This window comes from Sphaerodactylus townsendi, linkage group LG10, assembly GCF_021028975.2.
Source record: "Sphaerodactylus townsendi isolate TG3544 linkage group LG10, MPM_Stown_v2.3, whole genome shotgun sequence".
Lineage (NCBI taxonomy): Eukaryota > Metazoa > Chordata > Lepidosauria > Squamata > Sphaerodactylidae > Sphaerodactylus > Sphaerodactylus townsendi.
Genome location: NC_059434.1, coordinates 88,791,216 through 88,809,082, shown reverse-complemented (window position 1 = coordinate 88,809,082; position 17,867 = coordinate 88,791,216). Strand labels below are relative to the sequence as shown.

The 17,867-nt window shown below is 63.0% G+C and overlaps 1 protein-coding gene across 1 annotated transcript; it reads left to right on the top strand.

The window, feature by feature from the left end:
• The first annotated feature begins 11,417 nt into the window (after nt 1-11,417).
• Nucleotides 11,418-16,822, top strand: LBX2 (ladybird homeobox 2). Its single transcript, XM_048508793.1, has 2 exons — nt 11,418-11,903; nt 15,201-16,822. Exons 1-2 carry the CDS (start codon nt 11,567-11,569, stop codon nt 15,677-15,679), a joined length of 816 nt encoding a protein of 271 aa, XP_048364750.1. The 5' UTR covers nt 11,418-11,566; the 3' UTR covers nt 15,680-16,822.
• Nucleotides 16,823-17,867: the final 1,045 nt, after the last annotated feature.

Sequence of the window (17,867 nt, the reverse complement as noted above, 5' to 3'; positions counted from 1 at the left end):
AACCCAGATTCTCCCTTTAATGGGGATTTAAAAGGAGAATCTGGGCTCTCTAGTTTAAACAACATTGAAAATGATGGTGTTTCAGGGTGGATCCCCCCCCCCATCAGTATCACTTTCAATTTTGTTTAAACTACAGAGCCCACAGTCTCCCTTTAAGGTGGAATTAAAAGGAGAATCTGGGCTTTCTAGTCTAAACAACATTAAAAGTGATGCTGTTTCACGGTGGATTCCTCCCTCTCAAAAAAACCCCCAGCATCACTTTCAATGTTGTTTAAACTAGGGAGCCCTAGGTGTGCTCAGATTTGTGAGTTTGGGCATGTTCTATAATGTGATAGTGACTTTGAGATGACCTGGTGCAAAAAATAACTCTTTCCGTTGTGTGGGGGGATTGCCCATAGTGGGGCGCAAAACTCAGATTTTTGCCCCAGGCTCCATTTCCCCTAGGTACGCCTCTGATCATGACAAATGCCATGAAGTGCTACTTGCTTTGAGGGCCTGAGCGCGCTCTTTCTGCTGCCCGGACACGCACATATCCCTCCTTGGTTGGGCGGGGGTGGCTCTGTGCCAAACACTCGGCCTGATTCAGGATGGATTCTGGCTGAAATTGGGAAACAGGCTTTGTTCACAGGGAAGGCAAGTCGCTAAACAGCATTCCTAGCCTCTCAGGGCAGCACTCTTGAAATTGCATTCCTTAAAATGACATTCCTTAAAATGTCTTATTAGATCTCTTTATCTAAAGAGATCTTCCTAAAAGTGAAAGTGTCCTCAGGCGGGGCTGTTCCTCCCAAGACAGGGCTCTGATCAGGGTCCGGGGGCTGCCTGGCTACCTCACTATTGACCTCTAAACAAAGCAAGCAGGAGCACAAGCAAGAATGGGTTTGCCCCCCCCCCTCTCCTCCTGGACTCCCCTGGGTGCCCACGAGGGGGGTGGGGTCTTAACAACTCTATGAAGAAATCAATAATACTGTAAACAAATTACAGCTTAGAAACTGACTCCTCAATACAATTTATTTCAAAATATCCTGCAGCCTTGGCTGCTTATTTCACTGTTCACTCAGACAACAAACATTTGACAGAGAAGTTAAAACAATAACAACAACAAAGGAGAGTTGACCGCTGCTGCCAACATTCTAGGAGCCCTCCTGAATTCTGAGCTCCCGTGCCTCCAGCTTTTTCCAGGGAAGAGATTCGCCTTTCCTTTTATATCTCCCAACAACAGGGGCCAGAAACTTTAAAAAAATGGAATCTGGGAACTGAAAGAACCTGGAATATATTTTTGTTAAATGGAGGGGGAGAGAGGTTCTAGTACCGAGCCAGTGTGGTGGTGGGTGGGGTTAAGAAGGGCAGACTAATCTGAAGAAACGAGTTTGATTCCCTGCTCCTCCCTATAAACGGTTCTCTAGATTAGACTCCTCCATACGAAGCCTGCTGGGTGACGTTGGGCCAGTCACAGTTCTCTCCGAACTCTCTCTGTCCCTCCAACCACAAGGGGTCTGTTGTGAGGGCAGGAAGGAAGGGTCCTCGTGAGCCGCTTGGAGACTCCTCAAGGTGGAGAAAGGAGGGACATGAAAACCAATTCTTCTTCAGTGGTGGGGGGGATAGCACCTTGGGGCACAATCGCAAGAAAAATCGGGGGGGGGGTGGCTGAGGCACCGCTCCCCAGTTTGCCTTCCTCATTAATCACCTGCCCATTGGTGTGAGCTTTAGTTTTGTTCGGAGGGAGCAGAAATATTGTGAAGCACCCCCCCCCCCCCGCGAGGAGTACTTTTGGCGCGCGACCTCGGCCTCGGTGGGGTTTCTTGCTAGGTCACCAGGCTGCTCCTCCCCGTCCCGGGTGTCGCCTGCAGGGCGCCGCTGGGCGTTCGAGCTGCTCCGCTCGGCTGCGCGCCGGCCGGTTCCTGCTCCCTCGTTTCTTCTTTACGCTGAAAACACACACACACACACACACACACACACCCCGGAAGATGCTGCGCGCGACACGGAGTTCAGCCCGCTTGTCCTTCCCCAACGAGCGCTGCTTCTGCCGCTCCAGGTGTCGGGTAGCCGAGCGACCGGCCGTCTTGCGGTACCTGTCTCGCATCAGGGGGGCCGGGAGGGCGGCTGTGGGGCTCGCAGAACAGGCTGGCGGCCGAACGCGCCCCGTGAAGGCTGAGAGGCGCCGCCAAGAGCGCTGTTGCGGCCCCGACCCCGACCCCGGGCAGGGCGTCTGGGCTGCAAATCAAGCGGGCGGGGCCGGCCTCGGGCTGGTGGTAACCGCTAAGTTCAGGGCCGCCGGTTGCAGCCGCCGCCTGCAGCCCTGGCGATCGATCCTAAGTGGCTTATAATTGATGACCCACCGCCCGCCCGCCCGCGCTTGGCAGCCCCGGGGTCGCTTTTCGCTCTCCGGGTTTCCCCTCGTGGCCCAGCCGGCCTGGATGGCCACGGCTGCTCTCCGCCGGCCCCGCGCTTCTCCGACCGGTCGTGCGACCGAGTTCACGCCGCAGTCCTGTGCAGGGACGGGCTGGGACGGAGCCTCCTTGCGGGAGGCGGGCTTCGGTTGCCAAGCACGTGAGAATGCCCGCGACAGGGGCCGCCAAGGAGGACGGCATTCCGGAGCCTGCAAACGGGTGCGGCCCCCGCCCCGAAGGCGCGTCGGGCCGATCGGCCAGGAACAGGTCCTGCGCAGGCGAAGCGACGGCAAGTCGTAGTAGGGGCTTAGCCGAAGTCCGCCAGACCTCTCCGCCCCTCCCTTCCCCTCCTCTCCCCCAGTCCCGGCTCCGGTTGGCCTCGTGGCGGCGCGGGGCACGGAGCCTTTGCCTCCGCCAGTCCCTGCAGTGGAGGGGCCGGGAGTGGGCCCGGGCCCGCTGCTCGCCTCTTCTCCTCCCTGAGCACCCCCCCCCCACGACTGGGGCGGGTGAAGCAGAGACTGGTTGGGGCTGGGGAGAAGGGAGGCGATAGGACTGGCTGTTGGGCGACCCTGTACTCTGCGCACGCTCAGGGGCAGCGCAGCGCCAGGCTGCAACGTTGGAACCACGTCCCAGACCAGACACCAGCGCCATCCCGGTGGAGACGGCCAGGTCAAAGGGCCAGAAGCATTGCCGGGGGGCCAGACCCCCAGGCGGAGCCGGTGACCCGGCGGCGGCAAGGGAATCCATGCATGTACGCCCGCCACACAGCCCCCCCCCCCGCCCCAATTCCCGGCAGGGCTGGTGTCAGCTGTTGTCTTTGTCTGAGCCGCCGCCGCCGCCGCCGCCGCGCTCCCTCCCCGCCTCACTGACAGCTTAATTTTGCACCGCGCGATTCCCTTTATTAAAGGGAAATTCATTTGGAAGCAATTTCCCCGAGCGAGCGGCGCGGCGCTCCGAAGCCCCCTCCCCTCAGGGCCCTAATTGAATTACACGCCGCAGATCTGCATTATTGAAATGGATCCGGAATCCGGGCGGAGGGAGGGGCGACACGCACGCCCCCCTCCCCCCAGCAGCTCTGCGCAGGTGGCAGCGCCAACGCCAGGCCCGATAAAGGTCCCGGGGCACAGCGCGCCCCCCACGCCCCCCTGGCGCCTGTGCTCAGCCCCTGAAAGCGTCCACCGGCAAGCTTCCTGCGCTGGGGCAGAGGGGGCACCTGGGCAAGCCCCCCCCCCCGCCGGCCAGCCCGGGGACAGAGCGCCGCTGGGGGCGGGCAAGGGAGAAATTGAAACCATGCCCCAAGGATGACGGGGAGGGGGGAGAAGCGGCGGCGGAGGCAGGGAAAGCCGAGCCCCCCTCCCGCCGCAGCCAGGAGAGCCGCCTTCCCACCGATCATCCAGATAGCCCCCAGGAGGATGCAGCGCCCTCCCCACCCCCAGCTTGATTGCATTTGAGCCGAAGGGTTTCTTTGCCCGAAGTCATTGGGTGAGGCGGCTGGTGTGCAGGGGGGGGGGGGCGGGCTCCAAGACGGAGGCCACCTGCCGGCCCCTCCCGTAGCGCCCAGGGAAGCCAACTCCCGGGCGGAAGGCCGCCTTTCCTGGGCCTCCCCCACTGCCGGAAGAAATGGCGGGGCTGGCTGTGCCTGTTGCAGGCGGCGGCCCTGAATGATGAGGGGGTCCTCGGAGGGCTGCCAGTCACGGGGACTGGGGGAGGAGCCTGTGAGTGGCCGGAGTGGGGGGGCCTCCGGGTCTGGCTGTGGGGGCCCCGGCTGTTCACTGCTGCTGAAGGCGGGAGGCAGGACTGCCCCCTCCCTCTGGGGTAGTTAATGCAGGAGCAGACTGAGCCCCACCCAAAGGAGAGCCTGCCGGCCCCTCCCTGGGCACGGGCCTCTGCTAAGTGCTGGAGTCGGAGCCCTCCTTAGTCACCCGGCAGAGCTGCTTTGCCAGATTCTTTGTGTGGGGGAAGGGTGGGCAATGACCTCTGACACGGAAGGCCTTCAGCCTGTGTGACCTGTTCTGCAGCCCCCAGGCAAAGACCCTCTGCCCGCGTTAGGTGGCTGACCCAGACCGGCCCCCTTGCCCTGAATCTGGGGCTGAGGCCTCCTTGGGCTGCTTCCAACCGAAGAACCGCCTTTCCCAGCTGCCCCCAGGAAAGTGTTCGTAGGATGGCCCTGCCAGCCCTTCCCTGGGCCCATGAAAGTAGGACTGACATGCTCTCACCATCCGGGAGGGGTGTGGCCTCATGCGCTCCTCACCCCCACCCCCACCCGGCCACACACACACACACACACACACACACAGGGGGGGGGGGCGGGCGGGCGGGCAGGAAGTTTCTTTCCAGGGGCACCAGCATCAGGCACCAGTGAGTGTCCTCACCCTTCCGGGGAGGACAAGGAAAGATGCCTTGGGGGGGGGGAGGGGGCTGCTCCCCGCTATGGCGGCTTTGCTGGGATCCTCAGGAGCATGTGCCAGAGGGCATCAGAGGGCATTAGGGGAGGCACTGCTGGGGGAGCAGCCTCTGCCCCCACTGCAAGGTGTGCCCGCCCTCCCACAGCTGTTTGCAGGCCAGCTCCTCCTGTTTGGCTCGGTTCTGGCGGCTCTGTTCATGTGAGCCGGGCGGGCGGGTCATGATCTGCAGGTGCCCCCTGCAACTAGGCAAGGCTGGCAGCCGGGTCCTGTAACCGCTGGCGGCGCCATCGCTGGCCTTGGGGGGTGAGGAGGAGGCCTCCTGCCGCTGCCTTGAGTCTGTAAGCTGAGCCAAGGAGACAAGCTGGGCGGGGGTGGGGAGGGGACTGGGGCTTCCAAAGTCGGCTCCCAGGATCGCCTCCCCGGCCAGCAGGGCCTTTCTGGAGCGGGGAGGAGCTGCTCCCAAAGAGACCCTCCGATTCACGGCGGGAAAGGAAGCCCCCCCCCCCCCGGCATTTTGCATCATGGCCGCTGCTGGAGGGGGGCGGCGGCAGTAGCAGCAGCGGTGGACAGAGAGAGGCTTGCCAGAGAGATCGCCCGCCTGGAACCTGCCAGCACAGGTAGGGCATATCGTCTACCTACCTACCTACCACCCGCCCAACATACCATTCCGCACCACTGGCATTTCGCTCCCGCTCCAAGGGTGAGCACAGGTGCCAGGCAAGCCCAGCTGGACGCCTCTTCCTCCTGCCCTCCCTCCCAGTGGTCATGGCACCATCCCGAAAACCGTAGGGCAGCACTTGAAACATCTTCAAATCGACCAAATCAGCATCTGTGTCAGAAGGCAGCCCTGCTGGGATCCAGAGGAATACTACGCCCCCCCCCCCAAAGAACTGGCAGCTGTGCTATTAAGCAAAATGAAATAATAATAATGATCAAGGCGAGAACTGAAAAATTCTCAGATATTGCAGATTGTGCAAGGAAAGCTGATGAAACTGTAGATCATGTCCACAGCTGCTGCAAAAAGATTGCCCAGACTGAATACAAACAGAGGCACAACTCAAGATGATCCATGGGAATTTATGCAAGAATTACAGCATAAGAACAGCTAAAAACTGGTGGGAATATGGTCCAGAGAAAATTACAGAAAATGAGAAGGTCAAGAGCCTGTGGGACTTTCGAATCAAAATGGACAGAGTATTGGCACATAAAACACCAGACATGACAGCGATGGAGAACAAGAAAGAGACCATCGTTGACAACACGAGAAGGTCACTGACTATGGCACAAACCAGCTGAGGTCGTCCCAGCGGTAATCGGCACCCAGGAGGCTATTCCGAAAACACCAGGGCGGTACTTGAGACATCTTCAAATTGATAAAATCGACACCAGTAAGCTTCAGAAGGGACACATTACAACTTCCTAGGACTCTGGGTGAGGCTCAAATTGTAATGAAAGGCCATCAACCAGCTAAAGAACTGGCAGCTGTAACATCAAAGAGGAGGAGGAGGAGGAGGAGGAGTAGCAGCAGCAGCAGCAACAACAACAGCAACAACAACAACAACAACACACCGTGCAGTTGATCATGTCTTGATGACATCCCGTTTTTCACTTTCCTGATTCTATGTTTTATCATATCAGACATTTCCAGTTCTTGTATTTGTTTTGGGCCAACTCATTTCTCAAGATCTTTGACCCACTGTGCCTGCTTGCTGTAATCCTTCTCATTTTCCCACAGATCTTTCCAAAACTGGAGTATTGCATTTTTCTCTGGTTCTTTGCATTGCTGTGATATCAGCCATAATACACCAGGCATCAGAGTGACTGAGGACAAGAGAGTGACCATTGATGACACAGCATACCTTTAGGGCGGCTCTGGAAACATCTTCAAATCGACAAAATCTCCACGTGTCAGATTCAGGAGGCGGCCCTGCTGGGATCCACCACACGAACACGGCTGGCGACGAAGACGGGTGAGGCTCCGGTGGTCAGGAAGGCCAACAACAACCACCAGCTAAAAAACGGGCAGCTGGGAGATCACACAGCATTCAATAATGATCGTCCTGGCGGCGGGCGGGCAGTAAATCAGTAGCAGCAGCAGCAGCAGTCGTGTGAAGCTCTGTTGACCTGTTGCTGCCAAACCGGGGAAAGCCCAGAGATACCCAACAAACTGAGCCGCTTTTGGGTCGAAGATTTCACCTCCGCGATCCTAGGATGTCTGTTGTTATTACTACTAGACATTGTTACTAGGACAATACAGGCTATCAAGTGGACGGCTGGACAGGATCCCACTTACTTGTGAGAAGTCCTCGCCCCTTCCGAGAAGCCCGGACCTCTGCGCGGACTTGTAACGGGCCGTGTCCCCAAACCTCGGGCGGCCCGAGCAGGGAGCGGGCGGCGGCCTCTGGCCTACAGGCCCCGCGCTGGTACCAGGCGTCGCGGCGACCACGGCTGGAGCAGCCAAACCCCGACCACCGACTGCCGTTCAGACACCGGCGCGGTTCTTCGCCGTGCCTCCCGCCCAGAGAACAAAGGCGCCGCTGGCTAGCTGTCTGGCTGGCTGTCGGTGGAGCCGCGGGAGAGAAGGGTCCTGCCGCCCGGCCAGGGACCGGCGATCCCCCGCCCAATACTTTCCTGGGCACGGGCGAGGCGGCGGAGGACTGCGGGGAAAGCGGCGCTCCTGTGCCGGGCCCGGAGCTTCTTCCACGACGCCGCTTGGGGCCGGGAAGAAGCGAGCCGTGGGCGCTCCCGTAGAGACAGTCCTACCCCGCCGGAGAAGGCCGGGGAAAGGCCGGCTGGGCCTGCAGGAAGAAAGACCCGCCAAAACAAGTCGAGATTCGCCGCGGAAACCTCTGTCCACATCGGACTAGAATAGATCATAGATCGCCGCGTAAAAAAGTCGTCTGCCTTGTCCCCGTCTTTGAAACTTCAAACTGGAAGGAAGGAAGGAAGGAAGCAAGGAAGGAAGGAAGGAAGGAAGGAAGGAAGGAAGGAAGGAAGGAAGGAAGGAAGGAAGGAAGGAAGGAAGGAAGGAAGGAAGGAAGGAAGGAGAGTCCAAGGCCCCCGCGACCTCTTTGCACTGGGGGCCTGCAAGCTCCGAGTAAATCCCCCCCACACACACACAAAAGGGACCATTTCCCCCGACCTGGGCCAGCCACCAGCCCTGTGGGACCTTCCCGGCGGACCAGGCGACTTGCTTCCGGGGTGCGTGTTTCAAGACAGGGCCGCTCTCCGCCCGGGAGCCTTCTCCGCCACCTCTCCAATCTCTGCACCCCATCCCGCCCCTCCCCCCCGCGCCCTGGGGTTTGTCCCTACATGAAAGTCACCATATGGTCTTCGTCGTCTCCCCACCCCCACCCCCGCTGGGCGCAGCAGCGGCGGAATCCGCGGGCCCTTCATGGTCGGTCCAAACGGCCCATCGATCACGGCGGGGGGGGGGGGAGCGGAGCGCGGCCGGCGGCGCTGAGCGACAGCTGCACTTAACCCTTTCGCCCCCAAAGAGGACGCCTGTGAGGGGGGGGTGGAGAAAGGGGCAGCTGGGAACGAGCGGAGCGCCGTCGGCCACGGGCTGCCCTCGTCTGGCCCCTGAGCGTCAGGCCGAGGCCGGCCCAGCGTGGCTGCTCCAGTGCTCCGCCGTCTCCGACCAGGCCCGACGGCCCTTGCCCATCTATCCCTCCCCGGTCTGCAGCGAGAGGGGCCGGGCGTGCAGGATCGGGCCCGTCGCTTTCTTGAGGGGAGGGGGAGCGGCCCTTTCCCAATTGGCCTCCCCTCAAGCCCTGCAGAGCCCCGAGGTCCGGAAGGAGCGCTCACTCCCAAGGCAGCCCCCGAAGCTCCTGGAAGGGGGGGGCGGGGGGCTTCAGTCGGGGACGGCGAAGGCGAGAAGGGGTTGCCTGGGTGGAGCTCACCAGCAGCTCAGAGTAGGATATTCAGTGAGGTGAGGGCGGGGGCGCTTTCCGTGCACTTCTGGGGACCTGCACAGCAACCAGAGGGCCCAGCCCCCGCCCCGCGCCAGCTCCTCGGACCCTCTTTCGCCCCCCACCCCCGCTGAGTGCTGCCGGTGGGGTGGGCCAGGGGAAAGGAACTGACTAAGAGGGCTGGCAGAGGCGAGGAGGGGGAGTGACCTTTCTGAGCCCGCCTGAACAGGATTCCGCGCGCGCGCGCGTGTGTGTGTGTGTGTGTGTCTTCACAGCCACCCTCCTCCTTCAAGCCTAGAAACACCCGCGGACCTTCCTCGGAGCGCTTCCCTGGCTCGATCGGGGCTGAGAGTTAATCCCGCAAAGCCGCCGCCGCCGCCGCCTCCATCTCCCGGGGAAAAGGGGGGGGGCGGTGGGCAGCAATTCCTGGGCCCTGCGGCCGACGCGCTGTGGCCAGCGGGCCGCGGAGGTCCTTTCCGCGCCTTCCTTCTCTGTCGTGAGAATAGGTGACTGCTTCCGGCTGGCCGGAACATGAGTCCAGAAATGAGTCCTCAGGAGGAGGATGAATGCCTCCAAAGTCCCTGAGCTGGCGCCCATCCAAATTCAGAGCCCCCGAACTGCACCACCCCCATCCCCACCGCGGGACGTCCCCAGGGCGGGGGGGGGGGGCAAACGCCAAGTGCTTCAGAAGGGTCAGGGAGCGGGGTGGGGCGGGGGTCTGCAGAACGCCTGGGGGAGGGTTGTTTGCTGGGGGGGGGGTGTCCTGCTAAAGTGGAAACTGTGGGGTGGGGTCCTTTCAGACTTTCGGTGGGGCGGGTGCCGTGTCTGCCGGCGGGGATGTCCCGGGGCTGGAGAGGGCCGAGGGAGCCCACCCGCCTGCCTTCCCGGGGGCGCCGGCCGGCCGGCCTCTGGGCAGCAGCTGCTTGGGGAGAGGGTGCGCGGAACGGGGACGGGCGGGCGGGCGAGGAGGGAGGTTTACGAGCCTGCGGGATCATGGAGCTATTTGTAGGAGGCTTTTACAGCCGGTCCGGGCAGTGAAACCCAAAACCAGCCCAAAGCCCTGCTCGGCGGCCCTTAATCACTCCCAGGCCCGGCACTTTTATGGGCCATTTAGGCCCGGAGAGACAATAAAACTCTAGGCAGGCAAAGACCGACCCCCACCCCCACCCCCGTGGGCGCAGGGAGGGGGAGAGGAGAGCCGCGATGACCCAGAAGGAGGAGGGGGGGTCCCCGAGGCCCTCTCCTGGAAGAGATCCGGCGGACCCTCAGCGCCCATCTCTTGGGCAGGGGGCCCGCCGGGGACTTCAAAAAGCCCTTGCTGGGGGGGGGGAGGAGCCGCTTTTATGGCCCCTTTTAGAGGGGCTCTCGCGGTCTGCCTTCTATTAGAGGCGGGGGGGGGCAGGAGGAGCCGAATAGAAGAGCGCCCAGCTGGGCCGCAGGCGGTGAGGCAAGTAGGCCTGGTCCCGATCCGGCCGCCTTCATCAACTCCTCCGGCACCCAGGCCGGTCCGGATCTTCCGGGGCCCAAGAACGGAGAGGAGGGGGGGGGGCAGATCTGTCCCCTGGGCGGTGCGGGAGAGGCGGCGGCCGGCCTGGCCAGGACAGGCCCCGAGCAGTGCCGCCTCCGGCCTACGCGTTCCTCATACGGCAACCACTGAACAGCCCACCGACCGACCTGGCATCGCAGGGGGCTGCCCTCCGCAGGAGAAGGAGAACCGGCAAGGAGAAGCTCAGGCGGAGTGGGAAAAGGAGCCGAAGGACGGAGAAGGGCGCCCCCCCCCGCCCAAAGCGGCTCCCCCGACGCCCCCCCCCCACACCTCCTTTCCAAAGGGGATGCCCTCCCTCTGCCCCCACCAGCCTGACCGCGACGCCCCCTCAAGAAGCAGCGGCAGCAGCAGCAAGCTCCAGAGCCATCCAGGCGGGCGCGCGCTCTCACACCCCAGGCGTCGCCAGTCAGACCCCCGGAAGGAAACCTGCCGCTGGCCCGGAGGGAGGGAGGGAGGGAGGCAGGGCAACCCGGCCCGTGGGAAGCGCCGAGGCCAGGCAGCCCCTGCAGAGCCCGAGAGGAGCCGCGGCCCAGTCCTGCAGTGGCGGGCGGCGGGGGTCCAGGGGTCGCGGAGAGGTCAGGGCACGGCCTCCTTGGAAGGAATCGCATCTGGGCCGGGGGAATCCTTCTCCCCTTCCCCGCCCCAGCCGGGGCCTCCGCGGGGCAGAGGCAAAGCAGGCCCACCGCCTCTGGAAGCAGCAGACACTCACTCACCTGCCGCTTCTCTGCCGGAGGGGCACGGAAGGGGCCCTGCAGCCAGAGGCAACCGTTGGCGGGGAAGCCGCGCTCCTTGCTGGCTCCCCTCTCGTGGCCCTGCGCTCCTGCCGCCACACCGCCGTCGGGGCCTCTCACTTGCCAGGCCCAGGAGAGAAGCACCGGCCGCTGGGCGGGGGCGGCTTCTCCATCGCTGGGCAGCCGGAGGGGGAATCCCCCCTTCCCTGCCCCCCCCCCAGACGTAGCTGCTAAGGCTTCTCCGCTGGCTCCTCCTCCTCGGGTGCCCAATTGGTGGCCCTGCCTGTGCGCCTTTAAGGCTGGAGCGCCGGGCCTCCTTGGCTGCGACTGAATTGGCTGCTCAGCGGCCAGAAGCTGCGAAGACCCGACGGCGGGGGAAGCCCGCGGGCCTGGTCGGGCCGGGCCGGCCGGGCCAAGCAGGGGGCGGGGCTGGCGGGCGAGGAGGTGCCGAGGAGGAGGCAGCAGCAGCAGCAGCAGCATGAGTCCCAGGCGGCGCTGAGCCCCTGTCCCTGCTCCGGGAGCTGGGGGCAGGCTGGGGGGCTTCCCCTCCCTCGCCCTGCCCCTGCCCCTGCCCCTGCCCCCGGCAATGACCTCCGCCAGGGAAGGGAAAGCCGCTGCCCCTTTGCCCCCGCCCGGCGCCGCTGCCGCTGCCTCCGCCGCCGCCGGGGAGAGGCACCGAAACCCGCTGGACCAGCTGCCGCCCCCGGCCAACTCCAACAAGCCGCTGACGCCCTTCGGCATCGAGGACATCCTGAGCAAACCCTCCGGGCGCAGGGCCGCCGCCGCCCGCCTGCTGCTGCTGGACAAGGCCGCCCCCGGGCCTCCCACGGCTGCGCCCCCGGCCTCGCCGCTCTGCGCCCTGGAGGAGCTGGCCACCAAAACCTTCCGCGGCCTGGAGGTCAACGTGCTGGAGGCCGCCGAAGGTAAGGGCCGCGGGAGGGAAGGGTCTCGTGGGAAGCACGACCGGAGGCCCACCCGCCACCCGCCACCCGCCACCCGCCTGCCAGCCTCCAGGGCGGAAGCAGCAGAGGACTGGGGGAGCGGCAGCGTTTCCATCCGGAGGGGGGAGGGAGGTCAGTAGTAGCAGTAATTGTGGGATCCGACCGAACACTATGCCGGATACATTACAAGGTCCCAGGCCTCTGGGTGAGGCTCGAATTGTAATGAAAGGCCCAAAACCAGCTGTGATATTTTTTTAAATTAACAACAACAACAATAGCAACAACTCAGAGTGGGGGGGGGGGAGGTTGGAATACGCAGTCCCTGATGCGCCGTTTCTGTCCCTTGAACCGTGATTTTTAGACCCTGCTTTTAAGAGCGCCTTTTATGGACCTGGCGTTGAGGGCCGTCCCCTGCGGGCGCCGTGGCTGGCCCCCTAGATGCGGCCTGGAGCAGCCGGGCCAGAGAGCAACAGCTTTCCCCTCTGCGGAGGAAGGGAGCGAAGCGGGTTCCAGGCCCGCCGTAGGCGGAGCTGCTCTCTGGCCCTGGGGAAAGAGAACCGACTGGAGCAGGTCCCGCGGAAGGCCTGGCCGGGCCCTGGGACGGGGGTGCGCCTTGGAATCGTTGGGGGCTTCTCGCCGGCGGCAGCGCCTGGGGCAGCTGGTCACCGGGCCTCGGCGCCCCGCAAAGCCTGGGCCAGCCTCCATTCCCCCTGAACGGGCACCGATTCTGGCTCCTCGGAGGAGCCTCCACAAAGCGCCAAGCCCGAATTTCTCCGGCCTGCGGCTCTTCTCCGGAGGGTGACAAGGGATGGCCCGGCTGGGAGCGACCCGCGTCCGTGCGCAGCTCCCCGGCCCGGAGGCCGCCGCTGAAGGGCTGACCGGTCGAGGCCAAAGGGCTGTACGGAGAGAGAGGGCCGCCCGCCGGCTGCGAAGGAGAAGAGAAGCCGGGAAGGCCCCGCAGAGGAGGCAGGAGAACAGACAGGACCGGAAGATGTCGGCCTCCAGCGGACTTTCGGCCTTTGCAGCCACCAGAAGACGGCGGGGTAGAAAACCTCAAACCTCTTTCCCCGCGGATTCGAAAACAGCCCCCCTCCCCTCCCTCCCTCCCTCCCCCCTCCCTCTGGGCTTATTCTGAACACGTTTCTCCCTAGGGAGGTGTCTGGCTGCTGCCTCGGGTCCTGGGGAAAGGGGCGAACCCAGGCTTCAGAGGCCTTGGCAGCCCCCCCCCCCCAAAAAAAAACATCCTGGTCGGACAGCTTTCAAAAGGACCATTTCAATCCGTCTGGGCTTTTTGGTTTGCCTTCGCAGTCCGCAGTCCGCTCCGCGGGGACACAGACTGGCTGGCTGCGAAGTGTATCTTTCAAGGTTCCCCCTTCGGTTTCTGTCCCTCCCGAGGACGCTCATTCGGCGGCACAAGCAGGACGGAGAGACGCCCGAAGGGCCGACAAGTTGCTCGGCCGCCCCTTTGCAAAAGTGCGAAATAAAACAGGCAAACCACAAGCGACCCCCTGGATAGCCAGGCTGCCGCGGGGGAACAGACCGGGGATGTGTGCATTTGACGCCACAGACGGGGCTCCGGTCTGACCCACAAACCAGCCGCTCGCTCGTTGCAGGCCCACCTCCAGCCGAGGGCGCCGTGAGTGGAGGCCCCGTGGCCGCCTCGCCACCAGCGCCCTCACGATCCCAGCAGGGCCGCCTCCCTCCTGAATCTGACAGATGTTGATTTTGTCGATTTGAAGATGTTTCAAGTAGGGCCCTCGTGGTTTCGGGATGGGGCCGCCCACGGTGCGGAAGAAGGAAGACAAGACCACTGGGGCGACCTACGCTGGTTTGTGCCCTGGTCGCTGGAGCCCGGTTTTCAACTCCTGGTATTTAGTGACCTCCTCATGTTCCTTTTCAACAACCCGACCCGGCTGTCTCCAAGTACCTTTGTCGACCCTGGTCACTTTCTTGTCCTCCTCATCCTCCTCGTCGTTGTTGTTGTCGTCGTTGCTATTCACAGCCGCCATATCTTCAGCTGGTGCCGGCCTTCATACTCCTCTGGTTCTGCCCAAGAACCTCATCATGTCCCTGCAGGGTCTAGGTGCGCATCCAAGCAATGGGGCCCTTAATCATCAATCGTTGGAGATTTTATCAATATGTAGGTGGTACAAGGACACCCCCAGGGTTTTTTTAATGCTTCCCTCTCCCTGCCGCCGCCCGCTGTGCCGATAATCACTGGGATCACAACAGTTGGTCTCCCGTAATCTTTGGACTTCCATTCTGAGATCTTGGCAGGCGGTGGTGGTGGTGGCGGCTACTTCATATTGTTTAATATCACAGCTGCCAGATCTTTAGCTGGTTCTTGGCCTTTCATTACCATCGGAGCCCCACTCAGAGGCCTGGGACATTGAAATGTATCCCCCCAGTATTTGTGGATCCCAGCAGGAGTGCCTTCTGAATTATTGTTTTGTTTTGTTTACTATCTCAGCTGCCAGATCTTTAGCTGGTTGTTGGCCTTTCGTTACAATTCGAGCCTCACCCAGAGGCCTGGGAAGCTGTAATGGATCGGTGTAGTATTCCTGCGGATATGCTGCCCTAGCTTGCCGATTACCACTGGGAGGACCTCAGCTAGGCGCCATTTATTATTATTATTATTATTATTATTATTATTATTATTATTATTATTATTATTAGTAGTAGTAGTAGTAGTAGTAGTAGTAGTAGTAGTAGTAGTAGTAGTAGTAGTAGTAGTAGTAGTAGTAGTAGTAACATTAGTATTAACATTATTAACAACAACAATTTGCAAGCTCCCAGGTGATAACCCAGGGATAATCCTTCCTTCTGCACAGTCAAGGGCACCTTCCGACCAACAGTTTCCTTCCCCCTGTTCTTTGTGCCCGGAGGCTGAAGGGGGGGGGGGGTTGTGCGTGCGTGAGGTGGGGCTTCTATTTCTCACAGGATATTCCTGGCTGGGGAGATATGGTCAGTTACCTGAAATATTTGAATTGTTGTCTTGACACTCAGCTGGTCGTTCGTCTCTCCCCCCCCCGCCCCCCACAAACTCCACTCCGGGTTCCTCAGTGTCAGTCGGCCCTGGAAGTGCGGGGGAGGGGGGCGGGGGGGAAAGAGACGTGGTCCGACGTTTCCAGTAGACTCCGTGGGTACATCTCCCTTTCTCTCCTGCACTGTCCGCAGGACTGGGGAGCGCGGAGGGGGGCAATTTTGGGCGCCCCCTTTGAGGGACCCCCGCGAACCAGCCATACCTCGGCTGACTGACCGAGTTTTCTTCTCCCGCAGGCCGAGAACCGGTGGGCGCCTTCGGGCCGCGGCAGCCCGCCAAGAAACGCCGCAAGTCGCGCACGGCCTTCACCAACCACCAGATCTACGAGCTGGAGAAGCGCTTCCTCTACCAGAAGTACCTGTCGCCGGCAGACCGGGACCACATCGCGGCGCACCTGGGCCTGAGCAACGCGCAGGTCATCACCTGGTTCCAGAACCGGCGCGCCAAACTCAAGCGGGACCTGGAGGAGATGAAGGCGGACGTGGAGTCGCTCAAGAAGCTGCCCCCGGCCGCGCTCGAGAAACTGGCCAGCATGCCCGAGCTCGAGCCCGACCCTCCGCCGCCCCGGGCCCGATCCGGCAGCCTGCCTCGCGGCTCGCCCCCCTCCTCCCCCGGCGCCGCCGCCGCTCTCCGCGCCAAGGACCCCTTCTCCGACGGGGAGGACCAAGAGGAGGACGACTGCGAGGACGAAGAAGAGATAGACGTGGGGGACTGAGGGCCTGTTGCGTCCCGCTGCCCCTCCCTGGAAGGCCCGGTCACGGGACAGGGCCTGGACCCCTTCGCCCACCGGCGGCCCCAGCGCAGTAGGCCCCACGGAGGTGGAGAAAGAGTTCCCCACCCCTGGTCGGAAGATCTCCCGTTAGGCCCTGGATTCCCCGGCAGAGCGGTCTGGACTTTTCCGCATGCCCTGGCAGATCCCCCCCCCTAACCATTTCTCCGAACCCCGCCCCCCCTTCTCCTTCCCAGACCCTTCTGCCTTTGCTGGCTGAAGGGAGAGGATTTGGTGCAATTTTTAAAGAACGGTGGTGGGGTGGAAGGGGTTTCAACAATGGTTTCGTTTCGTCCTGTGCTCTTGGCTGTTTGTCTCTGCCTGCTCGTTTTGTCGTTCTTCGAGGGAGGAGGGGGCTCTTCCCCCAGTGCGGACTGCGGGGGGGGGGGGGGCGTCGCGGCCGAAGGCTCCTTGCTTGGTGCCCCAGAGTCTCACATTCCAAACGCGGCGCCGAACCAGCCGCCCGGGAAACGCGCCCTGCACGATGCCGTCCCAGCGGCCGTGGCTCCGAAGCGCTTCTGCGGCCCTCTAGCTCGGCAGTCTGGGCCCAGCCGCCGGCTCCTTCCTTCCTTGCTTCAGCCCCAGCCCGCAGTTCTCGGGGGAGGGGGGCTGTAACTGGGCCGGTGGGCCGAAGGCTGCTCCCCTCTCCCCTCCCTTCTGCCCTACAGACTGCGCTGCCTTTGCGTCCGCCCCGTCGTGTCTCTGAGGTCTGTGCGTGTAAATACTCGGAATAAACTGCGACAACCGAGCCCTCTGCCAACTCTGCCCAGTGCCCTGCCTGCCATGGAGGGCGGTGGGAGGGAGGGAGCGGGGCCTTGAAATTCCACAGGACCTGCTGGGGTTTGTGACACGACTTTGCACTTTCTAGAATAACTGGGGGGGGGGGAGTCAATCTGGGGCGCAGTGACCGGGGCGGGAATCTGCTGTGGGGCGCCCTGTCCCGGCGCTGGCGTAGCTGCCCGTGGGGGCCCTCCTCCTCAGGAACCGGCCCTGAGCTGGTCCGGGATCCAAGCAGCCCAGTGAGCCACAACCACCGCACGCACACACACGCCCGCGCCTTCTTCCACTAGTTTCCACAGCCACTGAGGAACAAAGGCTCAGCATCGACTTCGCTCATTTTCAAAGGGGGGGGGGCGGCTGTTCCAACCTGAGGGCCTCTCGGAGGAGCGGCCGGCCGACAAGCGGGCGGGCGTTGGCGGGGAGGGGAGGGGAGGGGAGGGGAGGGGGGAGGGAATTGGCCGCATCCCTGCCGGCCCTGTCTGAGCCCGGGACGATTCAATTAGGCGGCTGGAGTCTGCGCTGCCATCTGGTTTGAGACTGGGCCCTGCCTGCCGCGGTGATGGATGGGAGTCCCCGCCCGTCCAAGGGAGGCCGCCTGCCCAGCAGCGGCGTCCCCCCCTCCCCGCCCGGTCCCCGGCCATGGGTAACTGGGCCGCCTCCAGGCCCGCAGATTCGTTCCGGGCCCCGCCCTTCCCCCTCGGGCCTTCCTCGGGCGGCTCAGACAATCGGCGTCGGGGAACCACTGGGGCGGAGAGCGGAGCTCGCTCCACCCGTCAGGCAGGGGGGACCTCCGACGGCAGCTCCCCAGGGCGGAAATCGGGCGGCAGGGCGCCCTCCTCCTCCTCCTCCTCTTCCTCCTGCAATCCCGAACCCCCTCGCCCAGAAGCACGCTGGGCCCGGGGCGCGAGAGGGCACCTCCTCGTCTTCCCTTGCTTGGCGGCCCCTGCCGGGGGTTTGCAAGCGCACCCCAGGGGACCCCAGCAGGCAACAAGCGGGATCTGCCCGCCAGACCCCCCCACCCCGAGCTCTGCCTGGAATCCCTTCCTCCAGACCATCCCCGGAGCCCCCAGCCCCAGAAGGGAAGCGGCAAGCCGTGGGCAGGGAGTCCGCCGGAGGAGGCCCGGCCTAGGCTACTGGCAGAGGGCAGAGAGGCCGCCAGGGCGCCGACTCCCGCGGCCCAGGACAGCGGCCCCCCGGTCACGTTTCTGTGCCGAAGCTCCTCGACCTCTCTTGGCTGGGAAGCGCTTCCCATTGGACAGGGGCCAGATTCTCATGGGGGGTGGGGGGTGGGGAGCTGGCAGAAAGCGAGGGGGAGGGAATCTGCCAGACTCGGTATTGGCGCTGCCCCGAAGGG